The 20,821-nt window shown below is 39.2% G+C and overlaps 1 protein-coding gene across 1 annotated transcript in view; it reads left to right on the forward strand.

Annotated features, from left to right (window-relative positions):
• KIAA0020 (KIAA0020 ortholog) overlaps positions 1-12,471 on the forward strand; it is a 25,390-nt gene extending 12,919 nt beyond the window's left edge. Inside the window, exons 13-17 of the mRNA XM_009864677.1 lie at positions 2,611-2,753; positions 3,493-3,715; positions 4,776-4,863; positions 7,788-7,878; positions 12,218-12,471. Of these exons, the coding sequence (XP_009862979.1) occupies positions 2,611-2,753; positions 3,493-3,715; positions 4,776-4,863; positions 7,788-7,878; positions 12,218-12,347 (675 nt within the window). The 3' untranslated portion in view covers positions 12,348-12,471. The remainder of the gene's footprint in view (positions 1-2,610; positions 2,754-3,492; positions 3,716-4,775; positions 4,864-7,787; positions 7,879-12,217) is intronic.
• The last annotated feature ends 8,350 nt before the right edge of the window (positions 12,472-20,821 follow it).

The raw sequence follows: 20,821 nt of genomic DNA on the forward strand, positions 1-20,821 counted from the left end.
TTACAAGCACTGCTTTCTGGGAGGTTTATCAGTTCAGATACTGTGTTTGATTTCAGCTGAGTTTCCAAGGTGTCATTTAATTCCTGAATCGTCAGTGGTTTTTTACCATCTGAAATGAAAGATAATGGACTGTGTATTGTTTGGTCATCCTACTGCATCAGTCTGGACAGAAGAGTAAAGGAGAATTAGGAGTGACCTTCAGACATGCAAAATTGGCCCTATCTGGCTTTATATGAGGTCAGGGAAAGAATGTCAGGGGAAAGGGAAAAACACCAGCTAAGGTCAAAACCAGCTCTTTAGATGATGCATGAAAACTAGTAGCAGAACATGAGGTAGAAGCGTCTAGAAATCAAGCATTGAAGCGTACTCTATAGAAGAATCCAACCTGTAAAGTTATCTTAAAGAGCAGTTACACTTTTAAAACATTTTTCACCGGTTATCATTCTGTACATAGTAAATTGTAGCTTAAGAAATATAGGGAAAATAATAAAGATTTAGGGAGGAGAAAAAGCAGTGTCTAGGCAAGTGTCTATGGTTTTGTCTTTTGGTTTCTTTCCTCTTTCTGCTTCTTTCTAGTTTTTCTATTTCTGCTTCTTTCTGCTTTTTCTCTTTCTGCTTTTTCTCTTTCTGCTTTTTCTCTTCTTTATAATAGTAGTACAAAAACAATCACTTAATGTGGACTGCCAAAATGGCTCAGAATTTGTAGGTAAAGGAGGGGTTTTAAGTTCTTTAAATCTTTCGAGGAAAGTCTTTGCTTCTCGTGATCTCTCGGCTTCATGGAATCTCAGTCCCACACCAAGGAGTATGTGTGGGGCTTTAAACCTTCCTGTGTGATTGGAGCTGTACCTCGTGAGCTTGACGGGCAGGTTTTAGTGGGAAATACTTGTGAGTACTCCAAGCAGGTAGTGCTAGGGAGATGTTGTTGACTAGAGATAGCATGCCTGTGTAATTTAGAGTTTCTCCTGTTCCTTTCCCACAGATGTGACACTAATAGTGACCAAATTTAGTAATTCTCCAGAGTCATGGCACCAGTGGGTGAGATGCACTTTTGGAGGACTTAAAGAAAAATATGTCTGTTATCTTTTATGCAAAATGGTCATGGTATAGATTGATTTCAGAAAGGAGATTATTTTTGTGTTTGTTTACATACTGTTTTGGATATGTTTATAAACTAAATATTTTCTCTACCTATTTTAAATTTTGGAATATTTCAGCACCTTTGTCTATTTGATTGATAAATGAACCTCACATACATCTGAATTGGAATGTATGTGCTCAGAAGACAGATTGTGGTTTTGGCTCAGATTTTTTTTTTTCCCCTCAGGTTTTTTGGTTTTGCTTGTTTATTTTTTCTCCATGCCCAGAGTGTGAAAGTTACAGTAATAGATTTTTATTCATAATTAAAGTGCTTCATCAAACTGATGTTCGTCTCTCTTTACCAAAACTCATTTTCACCTGGGTGTAAGCAAAGTTTTTGAAATAAGGACATTGTCTTACCATCTCCTGCCAGCTTCCAGCCACCTTTCTCTGTTTCTGTTTCCCTCAATGACAAACAACCACTGCCCATATTAATAAAGGGTGATATTGGTATAAATTGTTATATTAATCTTTCCAGCTGTTGCTGGAAGGATTTTGATGGTGGGAAAAAAAAGAGTTTTTGAAAGCTGTGGCCTGCAAAACAAGTGCCCAGAGCTCTGTACAGCCCTCCTTTGCTTTGATAATCAAATTTTATATGCATATTAAAAGTTGCCAGGAATGGACTGTTGTGATGGTCAAGAGTATCTGGATAGTTTGCAGGATTCTCCAGTGTCACTTGGAACTTGCGTAACATGCGTCTTGCTGTATGAAAGGACATCTGTTGAGAAGCTGACGAAAATTACCTGTGGATATAGCAGCATACTTCTATAGACAGGGGAACTTCCCTGCATGTTAATGCATTTCTTCCTCAGCCTTGTTCTTGCGTAACTGTATGAGGTGCCCACTCTGTAGTTTGCAAAGTTGCTAACTCCTAGCCAACAACTGACCTGTTCATGCTCAGACAAACTGCAAATAGTACTCCCCACAGAAGTCAGCTTTAGTCTATTATTGAGACTTAATTTTTCTTGATGAATATTCTATGCTTATTTTAGAATGGACCTTTCTTCCCCATGGACTGTCGGTGCGGTCTAGGTCCTTATGTACGCTCCCTTGAAAGCACAATATCGGTGATTACTCTTAGTTGATGTGGTAGGTGATCCTTTGTCTAGTCTGCTGAGGTTATGACTTCTACTGAGGTTGTATTTGTACAGCGTATGATGTACCAGAGAATATGTGTTATTTTATGTTCTTTTATGTATCAATGAAAACAAATCCTGCCCTTTTTGCAGTGTTTTTAGTCAGTGGCGCTAATGCATCTGATGAACACACTTTAAACCTTAATATTATTTCACTTCTCCAGACTTTCATGCTCATTAGAGTATTTTTTTCTTTAAATTCACAAGCAGATACGAATCTTATTCTTAGTATGTAGTTTTCTTTTCCTAAATTTTGCACGTGAGAGGTAATCAGTAATTACAGGTGGCTGAAAACTTATTTTGTTAATATTTTGTTGCTATTTGTTTACTTTTACAGGAAATAAATTCTTCTTTGCCCAATATAATAAACAACAAATATGGAAAGAAGGTCTTGTTGTACTTGCTAAGTCCTAGAGACCCTGCACATTTCGTTCCAGAAATCATCACACTTCTGCAGCAGGGAGATGGAAATGCCCATAGGTAATTCAGATATTAAGGTTGAGTTGTTTTCCCAGGAGCTAGAAGAGTTCATGCAACTTTCAGATTTTCTTCATAATGTATCTAAATAACACAAATATATATAATGGATAAGTATTATGAGAAACGTTAATCTGTAGTCCTTATTTTTGCAACTTTGATTTAGAGTTCATATATGATGATTGATGACGAGAAATGTATTGGTGATCAGCTGTTTACTCGCTTCATAAAGGGCAAAAATTGTTATGTGTTCTTTGTTTAAACTTCTATGCCAAGTTTGATGTAGCCGAAAATCTTTAATATGTATTATTGGTGTTTTGAGTTGCATAAAAGTATATCTCAAAATCTAGACGTAAAAATGGAAGTTGTTAATTTGAACTTGAACTCATTCTCTGGTATTGGTGTTGATGCCCATCAGCTTTTGAAGAAGGAGCAATTTTAGATGATGATTATTTTTAAGAAATACATCTCAATAGTTGAGGTAATAGGAAATAAATAGATGTTAAATTATCATTGTTAACAAAAAGCTGTAAGGTTTACTGGCAGTCAGCTGTACTGCCATGTGTTCCTAAAACGTGTGCAGTATGTGTTTAACTGGATGTGAAAGAGGGAAGAATGATGCTTTGTTTTGGTCTTTCAATGATTTATGGCTGTCTCAGTTGCAAATATGTTCTAGATTTCTTGTTTCTGGATGTGTGTAGAGACAAAGTCTTCTACAGTAACGTGCTGTCTCTTTTGCTAGTAAGAAGAACACTGAACTCCGCCACCGTGAGCTCCTGGAAGCAATTTCCTCGCCGTTGCTAGAATATTTGCAAGAACATACCCAAGAAGTAGTGACAGACAAAGCTACGTTTGTTTTGGTTACCGACATCTTAAGAACAGCTCTTGGTGATGTCCAGCCAGCACTGGATGCAATTGCTAATTTAGCAGCAGAAGAGCTGGTTCCAGGTGGCAGTGATGGACAGGTGATGTAACAGAGAATGAGGTGCTGAGGTCATGCAAGGCGTTTGCCTGTTTTGTATTACTAAAATACAGTCTGCTCACTTTTTCCATTGTGTAAGACATCAATGTGCTGCCCTGACAGCACTCCTATTAGACATGATCTCTGTTTACTGACATTGGCCTTTTGTAGTTTATTATTATTCTATCTGGAGTGATGAAGGCTTGAGCTGGTATTTCATGCTTTGTAGAGCAAGGTACTATGTGAATCTTCAGAACTACTTTAAACGCTTTGTGGGGAGGTAGCTAACAGTCACATTACAGAGTCTCTCTTTTAATGTTATCGTTATGCAGCTGAACAGTTAGTAGATTTTTATAGTTTGTTTAACGCTGAGAATGTTAGGGTCTCTTAGCTTTCAGGTATGCGTATCTCCATGCAAGGAAGGATCTTGGATAATAGCTGTTTATCTTTGTAGTATGACCTTCTCTTCAAAGTGTGCCCCTCCCCTATTTTGTTAAGCTCAGTCAGATAGGTGTCTGTAGACTAGAAGGCAAAAAATGATGTGTAAACTATATTTAAGTTAGATGCCCTCCAGATTTTCATAGTTGTGCTGAATTTGCTGTCTGTCCCCTTCTTCAGGATAGGCACTTTAGAGAATTTTACGTGAAGTGCTTACATTTTCTGCGATTTTCTGTGAACTAGACTGCAGTGAATTTTCAAATCTATGAAAATGTAGAAAGTCAGGAAGTTCTTAGAGAGGCAGCTAGACCAAGAGATTCTGGTCAGTAAGCATGAAGTCCTTGTATGAGTGGATAAAACATAGGTTGATAGAGTTTATGTTACTGCAAGTCAGTTGTTACAAGGAAAGTGGTAAAAATTAAGCTGGTTAATTTAAGTAAGTATTGAGATACTTGTATCGAACTTGTTGATATTTGCATAGGTGATGACTAAATGGATCAGTGTGGTGTGTGAGGGCAGAGGTGATAAAGCAAGTAAGAGTATTTATGGACAGGTATGTAACTGCATTTGGAAACATCGTCATTAAATAATTTGGGTTTGGTTTGGTTTGTTTTTTCTCCTTAAAGCTTCACATTGCAGAGCATCCAGCAGGCCATCTAGTTTTGAAGTGGTTAATAGAGCAAGATGAAAAACTGAAAGAATGTGGAAAAGAAGGTATGTTGGAAATTCAGCTTTATTGATTTTTTTATTCAAATTCTTACTTTAGAGTGATCTGTTATCTGAGGTAAAATAGGATTGCTGCATTTATTTTCTTGAATATGATAATATAGGGAAGGTTTAATATATCCTCCAAGATTGTTGCTTCTATATTTTTGCTGTCGTGAGCTGTTCCATGAGCAGAAAGCCAAGGATAGATCTACTTTTCCTGCAAAGCAAGTACTGGTTCTCAGGGCTTTATTGTCTATTTGGGACAGGGTTCATTTCTATGCTTAAAAAGTCTTGATAGTTTTCATAAATTACACATCAATTTTAAGGATTCTTTCTAACAGGAAGACTTGTGTCATTACTGCTTGTGAGCTAAACTAATCTTCACTGTGTTCATTAGTGCTGCTGGGTCAGTGCTTTATAACTGTTATTATAATAATTCATGCACAAAAATAGCACATCTTTGCTATTTTATATCCCAGAAGGCAGAGATTGGGCACAGATGTTCTAATCTTAACATAGCTTTTAAACTTATTACATAACTCTAAAATCTTGTGTGAATCAACGTATCCTAATAGAGATTACATTTTCTCATGCAAAAACCTCAAAAAATGGAAAGAGTTTGGGGTGGCATAGTATAATCTGGAGGGAACCTGTCTGTAGGGGTCTTTTTTCTTTGTAGAATTATCAGACCTTGTTAAACTTGTTTTGTTTTTCTGTTACTACATTCAGTTATCCACTGTCCTTTAAAAATGAAACTTAGTTGGGCTTTCTTAAATGTTTTTTAAAGAGAGGTTGTTTTGCTACTTCTTGAGTGGATGACTAAAAATGGAGTTTTATACGAGTGCCTTTCAGAGACTAGCCTGAGATTATTGCAGTTATCTGGATTTATTTCTGCTAACATTCTGCGATTCTTGTTTTAAACACAAGCTGTTCCCTCTGTTCTGTTTTCTTCCCAAGAGTGCATTCAGAATCATTGCACTGAGTTTATGGAACTGGTGTTAAAAAACAACCAAATTTTTAGGCTATAGGGAACAAGTTGCATAAGATGAGCATTCTTCAGATGGAATTCTGATCTGAAGTGACAGAGAAAAACAGCTTCAGTGTTTCTTTGGACACTGGAGTTTGTTGGGGTTGGGCAAGGGCTTTTTGTGTTCCTTACTGGTAAGTTTGCTCAGCAATCAAGTTGGAAGAGCAGGTTTCCTGAAGTTCATTTCTAATTCAGTTGGGGACTTGTCATATGAGGACATAGCCAGGTGGGTGGATGATGGCTGTGCAGTGGATGTGGTTTATCTGGATTTCAGTCAAGCATTTGACATCGTCTCCCACAGCATCCTTGTAACTAAACTGAGGAAGTGTGGTCTGCGTGATTGGGTAGTGAGGTGGGTTGAGAACTGGTTGAAGGAAAAAAGTCAGACAGTTGTGGTCAATGGGACAGAGTCTAGTTGGAGGCCTGTGTCTGGTGGAGTCCATCAGGGTCAGTACTGGGGCCAGTGCTGTTCAACATATTCATCAGAGCCTTGCAGAAGGGATTAGAGAGCGCTGTCAGCAAGTTTGCTGACGATACAAAACTGGGAAGAGTGGCTGACACACCAGCAGGCTGTGCTGCCATTCAGAGAGACCTGGACAGGCTGGGGAGTTGGGTGGGGAGAAATTTTACGAAATTGAGCAAGGGCAAGTGCAGAGTCTTGCACGTGGGAAAGAACAGCCCCATGTGCCAGTATGGGTTGGGGACTGACCTGTTGGAGAGCAGTGTAGGGGAAAGGGACCTGGGGGTTCTGGTGGACAGCAGGATGCCCATGAGCCAGCAGTGTGCCCTCGTGGCCAAGAAGGCCAATGGCATCCTGGGGTGTGTTAGAAGAGATGTGGCCAGTAGGTCGAGATAGGTCCCCCTCTCCCTCTGCTCTGCCCTGGTGAGGCCACATCTGGAATATTGTGTCCAGTTCTGGACCCCTCAGTTCAAGAGAGACAGGGAACTGCTGGAGAGAGTCCAGCGCAGAGCCACAAAGATGATGAAGGGAGTGGAACATCTCCCTGATGAGGAAAGGGTGAAGGAGCTGGGTCTCTTTAGCTTGGAGAAGAAGAGGCTGAGGGGTGACCTCATTAATGTTTATAAATATGTCAAGGGGGAGCATCAGGAGGATGGAGCCAGGCTCTTCTCAGTGATGTCCAGTGACAGGATAAGGTTGCAGCTGGAACATAGGAGGTTCCACCAAAATATTAGGAAAACCTTTTTCACTGTGAGGGTGACAGAGCCCTGGAACAGGCTGCCCACAGAGGTTGTGGAGTCTCCTTCTCTGGAGACATTCAAAACCTAACACGTTCCTGTGCAATCTACTGTAGGTGACGCTGCTCTGGCAGGGGGGCTGGACTAGATGATCTTTTGAGGTCCCTTCCAACCCCTGACATTCTGTGATTCTGTGTTTGCATATGCCATTACTGTAATGAATCTGCAAGTCACCTTTAAAGCTGCTGAGGAGGTAAAGCACTGTAACATCAGTACAGCTGAAAGAAACAAGATTCCTAAAAAAATTCATGCATCAGTAAAGGCTTAGCTTTGAAGTTTTGTGTAACTTAATCTCTGCAAACTCTGTTCCTTAGTATGTAGAGTCAGATGCTTAAAAACCTCACATTTTTGAGCAGAGGTGTGTATGTGTCATTATATTGCATATAATTAACTCTTGTATTGGTTAACTGTCACACAGTGCTGCTATTGTCTAGTTTTAAGCAATACTTAGAAGCAGTCAAACGTCTATAAAGGTACTCCTCGTTGCATTGAACAGTCACTGATTTTGAGGTCAAAACTTTGTGAATACTTGGTCGCTAAAAACTTCTCGATTCAATCACAACTGCAGAGATCTTGTATCGGGCTTCTTTGCATAAAGTTAATGTCTAATATTTTTCTCCTCCCTACCCCTTTCCCCATTTTACAGTTTGCTTTGGAAGAACGTTGGTAGAACGTGTTGGTATTGAGAATATGAAGACCTGGGCAGAAGTAAATCGAGGTGCCATTATTCTCTGTTGGTATGTAAGGCACAGGGCCTGATTAGGTTGCAGTGCTAATTTCTTGAATGACTAAGAGAACACCAGTTGAAATTTCTGCTAGCAAAATGCCCTTTTTTTTTTTTTTCCTGTGATAAACAGTCTGTGTTAGAACAGAGTACTGGAGAAATTCAGACCAGGGTTTCCATAGGTTGTATCTTGAGCTCATGGCTTTGCAGTACAAGGAAGTAGCTCAATGTTGGAAATTCTTAAGATTAAAAATCGGATTTTTAAAATTGTGCCTACCCTCTCTTGTTTTACAAACACAAAGTTCTAAAAAGAGCAGTCCACAAATAGCTACATTAAAATAATTAACTCTGAAATACCTGTGACTGGTGGCAGCATTTAAGAACTCAGTTTTTTTGTTTTGTAGCTTGCTACTTAGTATTGATAACTTAATTACAGAGCCTAAGTATGTCTCATACTGAAGTAATAAAGGGATTGGAATAGGCTATACAAAAGAACAGACCATGCAAAGGTGTATGATGAGCTAACTAACTAGCTCACAACTTCGAAGCAGTGAATCATGTAACGAGATCCAAAAAAAACTCACAGGAATTGGATTGACATTAGCATTTTCCTTCATTGAATGCAGACAGCTGTGTTAATCATTGCTGTTCTTACTTTCACGTAACTGTGTGTCAGTGTCGTGTCACAGAAGCGCAAGGTCTTTAGCCTGAAGTGTGTGGTCTGTATTGTGGAACTGCTGGGTCAGCATTGCACTGCTGGCTCCTCATAAAGACTCGCACTGAGCCAAAATGAGCAAACAATTCAAACACAATATGATTTTGAGAAATAGAAACCTTTTCTCCATTGTTTTCACCTCACTTCTCCCTCTCTTAAAGTTACTTTAGACAGCTTGCTCTTTGCTTTCCGTCTCTGCTCTTTGTGACTTTAGAGTGAGGCTACTCTGATGCTCACTCTTTTTCAAAGTGAATCAAAAGCTGTTTTAACTGATGTTAACTGTTTTAACTGTTAGTTAATATGAGTTTAATTCTAACTTTATTTACGGTTATTCAGAGCATTAGTAACAAGAATTGGTAATAGAACAGTAGTTGCAATCTAGGTATGAAGCTAGTTTACACAACATCGTAATAGTCATATGGATCTGGCTGTTAAGATTGTTCAGCTAGTAAGTTATAAAACATTTTCTTTCCCTCTTATTACAGGGCTTTAGAATTCAATAAATGCATCTGATGCCTTTAAGTTATCTGATTCTGTGCACAGATATTGAGTAGAGGTTTGTTATAAAGGCTTGCTCACTGACTGTGTTGTTTGGAATTTTTTCTCCTAACTTAAGGCTGAGGAGATTCATCTAAGCTACTTTGATTGTCCAAATAAAGTTGCAAAGTAAATTAGAGGAGTTTTTTCCATGCATAACACTTTAATGACTGTTTGGCTGTCACTGTGATGGCAATCTTCTAATAGATTTTAAAGAAATACAGAAAAACCAGGAAACTGGTAATTGCTTATTAGCAAAAAACAGCACAGGAGCAGTGTGTTTTATGGAAAAGCCTGTGAGGAATGTCAGCCTCTGCTATTACTCATGGCACTACAAGGTGGGGGTTAGGGAAAGGTGTTTTATTACCAGTTAGGGGAGCTAATCTCCCAGATTGACATTTTTCACCAATACTGAAACCCACCTAGCAGGAGAGAGACAGAAGTGTGGGAGAGTTTGCCGGAATTTTGGTTTTAAGTGTTGGTTTTATTTTTAGTTAAATCTGAATCCTTTGTAGTTATAATGTCTCTTGATGACTCTTCAGACATGACACGCTCTTGTTTAGGCGGCTGAGAACACAAAACATAACCAGCTGCTTTTGTTCAGTTTCATGTGACACCTGCTTACCCTGGTAGCAAGTAGTAATTAATCTTGTCTTTGTTTAACTGTGTGCACTGAAGTTGAGAGGTTACCTAAGTCATAGAACAATTATAAAGTTAGTTTTGTCTGGTATAGACAGTAACTGCAGTTGTTTTTTTTTAATTGTTGAGTTTTAAAAAACCTCATTTTTAAAAAAAAAGATACTTCTTTTATCATAAAGAATCTCAGATCCCTTCAGATACTACCAGTTCTCCATGAAGCTGTTACTGTTTTTTGTTTTGTTGTTGGCTTTCATAAGCCTTCTGTCACTGTAGATCTGAAACTCAGAATTACCCAGTCCATCCATTTAAGGATTTTTGGCTTTCTAGTGGTTAAACTTATTCACCAGTTATGATCAGTTCTTACATGTGCTTGAGTGCTTAGTTACGTGATATCCTCTGTACCCTCTCCTTTCATTGTCCTTGATGCTTTTAATTTGATTTTTATAAAAAAATCTGAGGCCTGGTTCTGACCTAGAACAGGTGTGACGAGGGCTAAGGTAGCATGAAGGGTCTTTGCAGACATTACGATTCATTTTGGTGTAAACGAAGAGTTGTAAGTAAATGAGTGTCATGGATGCTAATCTATTTGTATTTCTACATCTGACATTTCATCAGTACTTTCTGAATTTGTCAATTATGTTAACACATCATCACCACGCTAGAAAGTAGATAAAAGCATAGTTCACCATATAACTTAGTGATTTCCATATGTAATTTCTGTAACCTGTGAAAGTTGGGGTTTTTTTGTATCCACAAAAAAATAGGTGCTGGCTTACCAGATCTTAGAAGAACTTTTATAATAATAACTAAACAAAACCAAACCCCAACAACCTGTGGGGTTCTTTTGCCTTCATTTATCTCGCATGTAGATGTTCTATATTAAAAATACAGTGGCTTGAGAGATCTGTGGAAACCAAGAATTTGAGACCAGTTTTAGGTGTATAGCTGTTGGTAGATGAAGCCTGTATTTTGAAATACATAAAGTGCAGTCCAGAGTGGCTTGCTGCTTTATATGCTCTTTGTCCCTGATGGTCAACCCTGTGAACCTGATTCTCTGTGTTAAGTACCTTTGCGTTTGGTACATCCTTTGCCGGTACTCTTTTCTTGCTGTTATCAGGGTACGTGACTCACAGAAAAACTGAAGAATTATCACCCTCATCTCTGTTGAATTCAGTTTTCAAGAAGGTCTCTTGTTTAAATAGCACAATCATAGCTAAAAGTATAATAGAAGTTGCTGCTAGAAGTTGTTAGTCACATAGAAATTAATCTGGGAATTAAGTAGCTGAAAATGATGGTGTTGTCAGAAGGGCATCCCGTGCTTTACTTCCTGTAGTGTTGCCATCCTACTCAGGATTTGGAGTCCTAAGAAGACAAAATTTAAAGGTCATGTTAAGTTACATTAATTCCTTTTTGTCTTGCTTGGTTCAGCTTGCCATGTCTAATCCTTGTTTAAAAGTAGGCAAGAAACAAGCTTTTAGGTAGCTGCAAATCTGGGAGCTGATTGGAAGTGTCCTAGAGGTTGTAAAGGCTTGTAGTATTATACAGCCTGCTTGGTACCAGCACACAGGTGTTACAGTTTCCAATCTTAGTTTATTTGTATGCCAGTGCAACTTCTAATTCTATTCTGCATTGCACACATTGGCTGTAGAAGACATTAAGTTATTTAGACAGTGTTTTGTCAGTGTACTGTTGTCATGCTGTTTTTCAAAAGTAATAACTTTAAAAGAACAGAACTCATAAAATTCTGTGGTCCTGCACTAAATGAGGCATGGCAGTACAACAGTGAAAGTACTTGATGTGTGTCAGGTGCACTGACATTCATTCAGTTTTAGGAACTCCTGTTACAAGAAAAAAATACCTCCAACTGGAGCAAGTTTAACAGAGGGTGACCAGCATGGTTGTGGGCTGGATTCCTTGGCCTGGGACGAGAGGCTGTGGGACTGGGCCTAGTTCAGGTCAGAGAAAGGATGGCTTTGGGGGCACCCAACAGCATCCCCAGCACCAGTGGGAGGGACAGAGGAGAGACAGCCGGCCTCTCACAGCGATGCGTGGCAGATAAGAGACAGCAGCACAACCTGAAAGAGGAGAGGCTCAGGCCGGAAATAAGGAGACTCCTTTTCCCTGTGAGGACAACCCACTGGTAGAACTGGGGCCCAGGGAGGTTGAGTCTTCTCCTGCACTGGAGGGTTTCAAGCCTCAGCTGGGTGAAGCACTGAGAAACCAATGTCTGAACCTGCTTTGAGAAAGGATTTGCAGTTCCTTCATGTCTGATTTACCCTGTGTTGGTTGTGTTCTCACTTGGTGTTTCATGCTTTCTGGAAAGTTTTAAGTCTTTTTCTAATGGGAGGTAACAGAATCTGCCCTGAACTGTATTCTTCCTAAATAGTTGATTTTTCTCTACGAGGATGTAACCTACGTGCTGGCCTTTGACATCTTTCGGTTTTTTTCCTGTTTCTTCTAGTTTACTTCGGAGCGCTGATCAAAAAGTGGCAAATACAGTAAAAAAAGAACTGAAAAAGCTTGTCCCAAAGCTGAAGCTGAATAAAAATGTAAAAGGAGTAGAGGCGTTATTGGAGAAATTGACTTCCTAGTGTAAATGAAGCTAAAAAGATTATTTACATCAATGCAGCCAACTAAGAGTTGGTAAGATTTTGTACCACCAGTTGTCTTAAGAAACAGTGTATGGCATTTGTAAATTAAATAATTTCTAAAACAGCTTGCCTGTTGTACTCATTCTGTTGTGGTAAATGATTGTTCTTGGAGATTGAAATCTCAAGATTTAAGAGCTAGTGGAAACTTTCTAAGTATTTCATCAAGAAGTTAAATCTTTCCTGATAACTTGCACAAAAATATTTTGAGTCTGATTAAAATTTGCATTTGTGTTGTCATAGCTACCATAGAAACAAAAACATCTGTTCTGGAGATATTGTGTACTGTGCAAATACTGTTGTTCTTTAATCCCCTTTCCTCCTTCCTTCCTCTAAAAACAAATTAGAAAAACAGCGCAAGTCCCTCTCTCATCCTTCAGGATGAGGCTCCCCTCCTTCAGGAATTAACAAGAATAGAACAGAAATAGTGTCTCTGATTCTTTTCAAAGAAGGTCCTGAAGGAGAGGCTGACTATTTCAATGGATCACGGGTTTTTTTTTTCAAGCACTAATAATCAAAGAAGGGTTTGGAGTTTTTTGGTGTCTTCTTTGTAATAAGGGTGGGATGATTTTATTTCTGTGTCCTGTTGATTTCTACTGTGCCCTTTGTTGATCTAGAAAAATCAAGCCAATTTTTTGTTTGTGGGTTTTTTTTTTTCATTTTAAGCAAATAAAAAAAAATTGACCCAAAACTTTCTTGGTAAGACATTCATACAACACCCTGGTGATTCATACAACATCCCATGCTGATAGACTGATGTGAACAGAGGACCAAATCAATTAAATTTCCAGGTATAGAATCACTCTTTACTGTGGCTCTGTTTTTAATAGCAGATAATTAGCCATTCTTTCTCCTAAGATACAGCTTCATCAACAGAAAGTACAGCGCTTCTAACTGGGAGTTGCCGGGGTTAAGTAAACTGCCTTAAGTTTGTTATGTACATACTTCAATCTCCCAAATTACCAAGTTTGTTGTTGGAGGTTGTGATGATCCACAGCTGCTCCTACAGTCCTTAGGGAACTGCAGTGCTCAGCGCTCAACAAAATCTGATTACCCAGTCTGAGACTCAGACTTGCATGCTTAACATGTGGTCAAATACCCTTGGTCTGTAGGGAGCACCTGTGTGTATACAGGTGCTGAAACTGTTTAGTACATTTTCTAGAGGTGAACTTTTTAAGTATAAATAGTGTATCCAAAGCAGTGCAGTACATTGTTTGATATTAGTAAGCAATCTCTTGCTTCTCACTGGTCCTGTCTAGGAGGAACACTTTTTAGTACCAAAAAAAAATGCAATTTTTTTTAAGAAAATCATAACCTCACTTGTAATTCATAGTTTGCTTGTGTTAATTTAAGCACTCTGTGAATTTTATAGTTGGGAGAAGTGTCTCCTACATTGTTGGCATCTGCTCATTCACTGACACTTTGCTGACGGTGCTTCTCTATAATTCTGCCTAAACTTATTAGCAGTAGTAAATACTCAAAGGTTAATCCCAATTAGACCTGATTGGCAGTGGCATTAAATGTTCATGCTTGTAAACACATCCGCTCAGTTACTGAAGGTGGTAGCTCATTAGTTTCTGTAACAGGATTTTCTTTCGTGACAGTAAAACAGCTCATTTTAATTAGCAACAGATAATAAGTGAACTGTAGTGAACTTTCTAAGGAAGTCTCAGTTACTGCCAAAAACACCAACCTGAACGAAATATGCAGCGGATCTGTGACTGGATAATTAGTGGTAGAATAAAACAGTGGGATAAAAAAAAAAATCTGATACAGCCCTCCTCCATTGTCAGGCATTGAGGGGAATAAACTGATGCTTAGAATCTGGCAGAGACCTGTTTCTGGTGAAGAGAGTTAAAGGGAGCAGTGAAAGTAAGTTGTAGCTAAAGACAGATATAAATAAACTGAATAGCAAAACACTGTAAGAGCATACTGCTTACATGAATCTGATTTGATGCTTTGGTTGTGTGCTTTAGTTCTGGTTGCTTTAACTGAATGTCTACAAGGCAGTTCGTTTGCATTTCTGAGGCTGCATATATGATTTATTTTAAATTATGTTTAGTAATTTGGAGTGACTGATTATTAATTTTCCTTACTGCAGTTTGAGAAGTGCCACTCTTGATTAGGTAGACATCAGTTAAGATTATGCTAAAGATGCCACTATTTTCGTACCAGGGATAGAACAAAAATTTTCTTCCTAAGACCTGTCTTTAGTGTCAGTTGAAATATAGTTCCAAAATTGCCTGATGGAAGGAGAGGAGAAGGAGATACTAAAGACTGTTTCAGTGTCTTAAGTTATTTCACAGAGTGAGCTCGTTTTTCCCAGTGAAGAGTTTGGTTGGATGCAGTGCCATTTCTGTCCCAATCTGCTGCAGGTCTCTGTGTGACCATGTGAAGGCTAGGAGAGAAATGGTTTGAAAGACTTCGAAGCAGAAGTATTTTTTTTTAACATGACCTTGTCTTTAGTTGGAAATGTACTTGGCAAGGACTTCTGCCTACTCTAGGTTATCCAAACTGCTCATATTATTGTCAGCATCTTAATATAGTTAGCAACATTTCTTTTTCTTGCGAAGAAGTGAATGTGCAGCGAGGGAGTGTCTGTCTCTGTGCTTCTCTCAGAAGAGAAGCTGTTCCAGGAATTACAGAGCTCTTGTTTTAAAGCCATGGTCTGGAGGTGAGGTGACTGTCCCTTTGGCTGTGCAGAGCCAACGCCTCTTTCAGTTTATGTAGCACAAGTTGGAGGGTGAACCACCAATGCTTAGTCATTGTCAATGCTAGGAGAGTCAAGGACAGAAAAGGTGGTGATTATTTTCGGTTCTTAGAGGACAGAGGACCTGTTGCCTTAGTAATAAAATGCATTAGATTCTAATAGTGTATTACAGCTTAATACCTCTTGATTTAAGGTGCAAAAGAACCAGCTTTCCCCTTTGCTACCGTCATCAGGATCTACAAAGGAGCGTTGCTTTTCCACTGACTCCACCAGTTTACCTTTTCTTCAAAAGGAGAAAATCTGCACAGTGACTCTGAGTTTGTGAGTGCAAAACCCAGGCCAAAGTGGGGTCAGCAGAAAGTGCATAACAGTTGAAGTAGCTGGAAATAGAAAGGGGAATGTACTAGGGGAAGGGAAAGCCATCAATAACTGGGAAACTGAAAAATATGCCAATAAACTCAGCCTTAGTTCTCAGCAGTAATTCCTTACATATGCCCAATGTATATCTTTGTTATTATCTCTTGCAAGTCTTGTATTTAAAGTTTCATTGAGGGCCATACTAGTTGAAGTGGGTTTAGTCGTCTTGTCATCTGCTGTCATGGAAGAGGGTTTTAATTGTTGGATTTTTATGCTCTTTCGATCAGAATGTGTCCTACAAGTACATTTATGCTTTACAAAATACAAAACTCTTAGAGATTCTCTAATCTGCCCTGTCTTCCCTACAGCTACTTCTGCATGTCATTGCTGTTGTAGCCTGTCAGTCTGTGCTAACTAGAGTGTGTCTACATGGATTACATCTTTTTATTAGAATAGTGGGACAGTCATAAAAAGTACAGGAGAAGGAGCCAATGGAAGCTCTGGGTATACAGACGTATGAACAGATGCTAGCAGTATTGAACTAAGCCTGCAAAAGGTTTTTCCCTGTGAAACAGATGCAACCAGGATACTTGTGAGGAAAGAAACAACAAGAAACAACAAAAAGAAACAAAAAAAAACCCCAACACCTGGGCTTTTAATTTTAAATATGTATTGATTTATAAGCATTCTTGATGAAACTTTTTTTTTTTTGTGAAAAAAGTAATAAGGAGATATAAGAATTGGTTCAGTATGTTGATTTATTAAAGTTTCTGCTCCCACTCAATAGTTGGGTGAAGAAGATGGGGTGCGACAGCACCTGTTACTAAGTCATCTTCACAGCATATTGATAGCACCAGTTTTCATAGCAGTCAAAATTATTCTTAGTTTTAAAAATTTTGCCACCAGTTTTTCCACTCTAGCAGTTCTTTTCTGTTTTTTTTTTTTATCTGAAGGGGCAAAATATTTAGAGCTTGTTTCAAATTCCAAGTCTTTTGATAGTGGGCAGTGAAAAGAACAGGCAGTACCAATTTAAAGATGTGTTTGAGAAGTGTTTGAATGGTTTGTCTTCAAAAGAATTAAAAGTGGATGAACTTGCAACTTTCCTGTCAAATTTCATTGTATTTTAGCAAAGGCCCAGGCACAAGGGACTTACTGGGGTCTGCCCTCCAGAACCTGTGCTGCTCAGAAGCCTCCATGCAGTTCCAGTGATTTCTCTTTAAAATGTCCTCATCAATGGTGGATGCCAAATGTAACATTGTGTTTCCAGTTTTACACGGTATCATGGCCCAGTTGGAGGACTTCTGCTTTCACAGATGATGTTTTACCTTTGCATGGTCTGAGTCTCTATTTTGCTGCTGGGGCGCTACAAAGTGCACATTGGAACCAGCCCTTGGGATGAGCAGAGTTACTGACAGAGCAAACAGCGCGTCTCACATAGCCTGTTTTCTTCTGCTTCAGGTGCACTTCGAGTGCCGCTGGTCATGCTTTGTTCTTTATTCTTGGTATGACGCACTGAGGTGGAAAATCTGTGTGTGCGTTTTCTGCTCTTGAGCAGTGTGGTGCTGATCAGAGTGCAATCTCTACAATGCATAGGGCTTGCTTTCTAACAACTTCCACCAGGTCACAATACCTAGGTAGCTTTTTTTCTTTTTTTTTTTTTGTTCCTGTTGTGTTTAGCTGGTTTCCCATAGAAAGTTCTTTTTAGTGAGAATGAAATAAGCAGTCTACTTCATTAAACCAAATTTACTTTTAGATTATTTTCTAAATAATAGGAATAATAGATACAAGAATAAATTATATGAATGAAGCCCAAAACTCTTTATCTTTTCAAAAGGAGTGTTGTGTAAACACTAGACTGACCACTGATTTACTCAGGGTTCTACAGGATTGGATGGACGGAAACCATATTTATACATGAAAATTTGTTTTCAGGTAGATATGCAAAGTGCCTTAGGATAAGGCACTAATGTAGTGCATCTGCATCTGTAACGGTGAGCATAATCGCAGAGAGTGGATCTAATTTGCTCAGTAGTTATTTTTGTGGTAGTATTTGAGTAAAGAGTGGAGCTGGCAGTCTGTGTGGAGAGAAACGGAGAAGGCAGGCATGTAAGGAAGCTGAAACTGAGCAGGTAATTGCAGATTTCTGAAGAGACAGGACTGGAGGAGAAGAACTTGCTGCAGATGCAAAGAAGCCTTTTATACAAGCAGTGCCAAAGTCAAATGGAGTGGGATGTTGCAAATATAACAGCAGTGTTGAAGCTGTGTTACAGCAGTGCATGCCTGTGGAAGAGGTAAAGCAGAAGCAGTGTGCTTCAAACATTGTGTGTCTTTCTCTCCTCCTCCAGTCCCTGGTTTTGAATCCAGCATCTTGCATTCTGCAGCATGAGTCAGTACTGTTTTTTTCCTTCTACCTCTGAACAGAAGATGCTGCATCCTTCTCGCGATGGCTCTGGCATTTGTCAGAGTATTCGCTAAGCTGATTCAGTTCCCAAACCAGGTAAAGATTTCTGTGTGTTGAATGAATTTCTGTTATTGAGCTGGTGAGATTCACTAACTGAAAGGGAACCCATCTGAACACAAGCAGCATTGCATGGTCAGACAGGGAGCAGCCTGACATTACCCAGGAGCGGACCTTCCTTTTGCAACAGATCAGATCGATCTTTTAGGTTGGCTGAGCTGCATGATCAAACTTGTATTATGGATTTGTGTGGCACTGTTCTTTCTTTGGTACATGGAGACTTAGAGCAACGTGCACTGTACTGTACAGGAAAATACACCTAAAAAATCAGCTTTCCTTTAAGCCTGCCATGCTTCGAAGTGGAATGACAATTGCTTGAGACCTGTGTTTTGATTGCTCATGTTAAATCCTGTCAATAAAAGCCTGGAAAGCCTGGACCATATTCCCTGTTGATCTAAGCCAATCCGTTCAACCGACAGCTAAGGTGACTTTACCTTGAACTTTCATGTTTCCTGACTTATTTTTCTGGTGTTAAGTGTTTGTTGGGGTTTTTTGTTGTTTTGGTTTTGATTTTTTTTTCTTAGACTATTCTGGAAATAATGCAGACCAAGCATTAAACATGTCCTGACATCATCCAGATCTGCCTAGAATCACATCTCTCATTTTGTAGTGCGTTTTAGGGAACATATGTTGCCTGATCTAGTTGAGAGGCGTCCCTACCCACGACAGGGAGGTTGGATTAAATAATCTCTAAGGCCCCTTCCAGCCTAGGCCATTCTATGATTCTATGATTTTAGGCATTGGACATGACTTTTAGAAACAAAAGGAGTGAGGAAACCTGTATCTAGTGTAATTAGTGCAGCATTAGATTGAAGATTCATTTAGTCCCTAGAGATGATAATACAGATTTTGTAGTACAGATTGAATTTTACGTTATTGTAAACACTCCTGCTGTCAGGACTCCGGGGTTTTGGTACACCGTACCTGAAGAAGGTAGAGCAGAGCTACCTAAGGTAAGCAGGCACTAGGTATTAAGGAAAAGGGAAGTCTGGCAGCCTGTAACCTCGGGGTGGCAGCAGTGAACAATTTTCCGTGCAAGGGTCTGTACTTCGCAGGAGGAGACCCAGGCACCTTACCTTGCCTTTAAGGGCGTTGCGACCGCCCATCGCAGCGGGACGTGCGGCCGCGACCCGTGTGCGATTTCTTGAATTTTCCAGTATTTATGGAGCTTGTTGGCATGAGGGGTTTTTTTGTGGGTGGTTGTTTACCCAAATGAAATATTTGGACGTTAAGGTATTTGGAAGTCAGACCAGCCTGACCATCAAGATTTGTCTGGAGCACACTTGAGGAGTATGAAGTCCCTTTGAAGTCAGTGTAAATCCAACTTATGCCAGGACTTGGTCGCAAAGACTTTGCCTCGGAGCCCAGCTTTTCTTTTGTGGGTGGGCTGTTGCATTCATCTGCAGTCCATGCCTTTGCCTCCGAATATGGTTTTAGGTGAGAAGTGTCCTACTGAGCAAGGCTGTTCTTATAGCGGTGTTGAAAAGTTCCTCTGCAGATGGATATTTCTGGTGACAATGCTGGCATGAGCTTTACCACCAAAGCAGTTTCTGCCTTCTCTTTGCCAGCTGGTAGTATAAGTGCTTTTCAGGCAATTTCCTTTGCCAGAACCAGTGAAGGGAATTGTGTTGCACGGATATATGGTGGCCTGAAAAACAGTTATTAGTGGTAACGAAAGAATGGCTTTTAAATGCAGTACTTGCTTATCTGGTTACTAATAGGGGGGAAATGCTATTGCTTATAAATGGACCAAATCTACTTCAGAAGTTAGAATGACAATACGGAGACATTTTACAGAGTATATTTAGACTTTGACAAGTTTTATTTAAAAGCCTCAGTAATCTCTATCTCAGGAACTACCTGTAGAATGCTATAATTTTCCTCAGCATATTTCCATTAAATTACCTAAGTACATAAAAAGCTCTGACCTTTCCCTTTTTCAGTCTAAGATAAAGTGCTGGATTACAGTCAAATGCCGTGTAATTTTTCTACTACTGACTAAAGGAGTTACGAATGGTTTTGTAAATAGCAGATAAGCATGAATCAAATATTTTTACATAACAAAACCAGAATGTTCTAAACAGTCAAAACTATTTTTTTAAGCAAGGACACAATTTTTCCATCCTAGGCTTATTGATAGTTATTATTTTTCTCCAAAAGCTTTGAAATATACCTAGTTTATAATCTTTAAAATTATACATATTCAAAGACTCAGTTTTGCTATTTTCCTTAGAAGCCTGGGAATAGCACCAGATGCCTATTAATCTGTGGCTTACTGTAGCTATGCCTTTAAGTGATATCTTTCTGAATGAGAAAAGCAAACAGCTGCTGAATTGCATTGAAAAAGGGATGTTCTTCTCAGACAAGGATTTGTGCAAAACATATTCTAAATGGAATTCTTTCCACTGCCTTATGCAGGGACAGACTCTTTAGTTCTGAGCCACCCTCACCTCTATTTTTTTCTTGTTCTTTTTACTTTTTTCTCTTTTTTCTTTTAAATTATTTTACTTTTCTTACTTTTCTTCTTTTTTTCCCTTTGTTTTGCTCTTTTAAATATTTTTTTTAATTTTTTTCTCAATAATTCCAAGGCCTAAAATGAATGGACACATTCAGAGAAGTTTCTAATTTCTTAGTGGTTTGACAACCCTCCACTCTCTTTCCCCAAACCTTTAGCTATGCCGAATCAACGTAGAATCGTAGAATTGTCAGGGTTGGAAGGGACCTTAAAGATCATCTAGTTCCAACCCCCCCGCCATGGGTAGGGACATCCCCCACTAGATCAGGCTGCCCAGAGCCCCATCCAGCCTGGCCTTAAAAACTTCCAGGGACGGG

This window comes from Apaloderma vittatum, unplaced genomic scaffold (assembly GCF_000703405.1).
Source record: "Apaloderma vittatum isolate BGI_N311 unplaced genomic scaffold, ASM70340v1 scaffold21392, whole genome shotgun sequence".
Taxonomy (NCBI): domain Eukaryota; kingdom Metazoa; phylum Chordata; class Aves; order Trogoniformes; family Trogonidae; genus Apaloderma; species Apaloderma vittatum.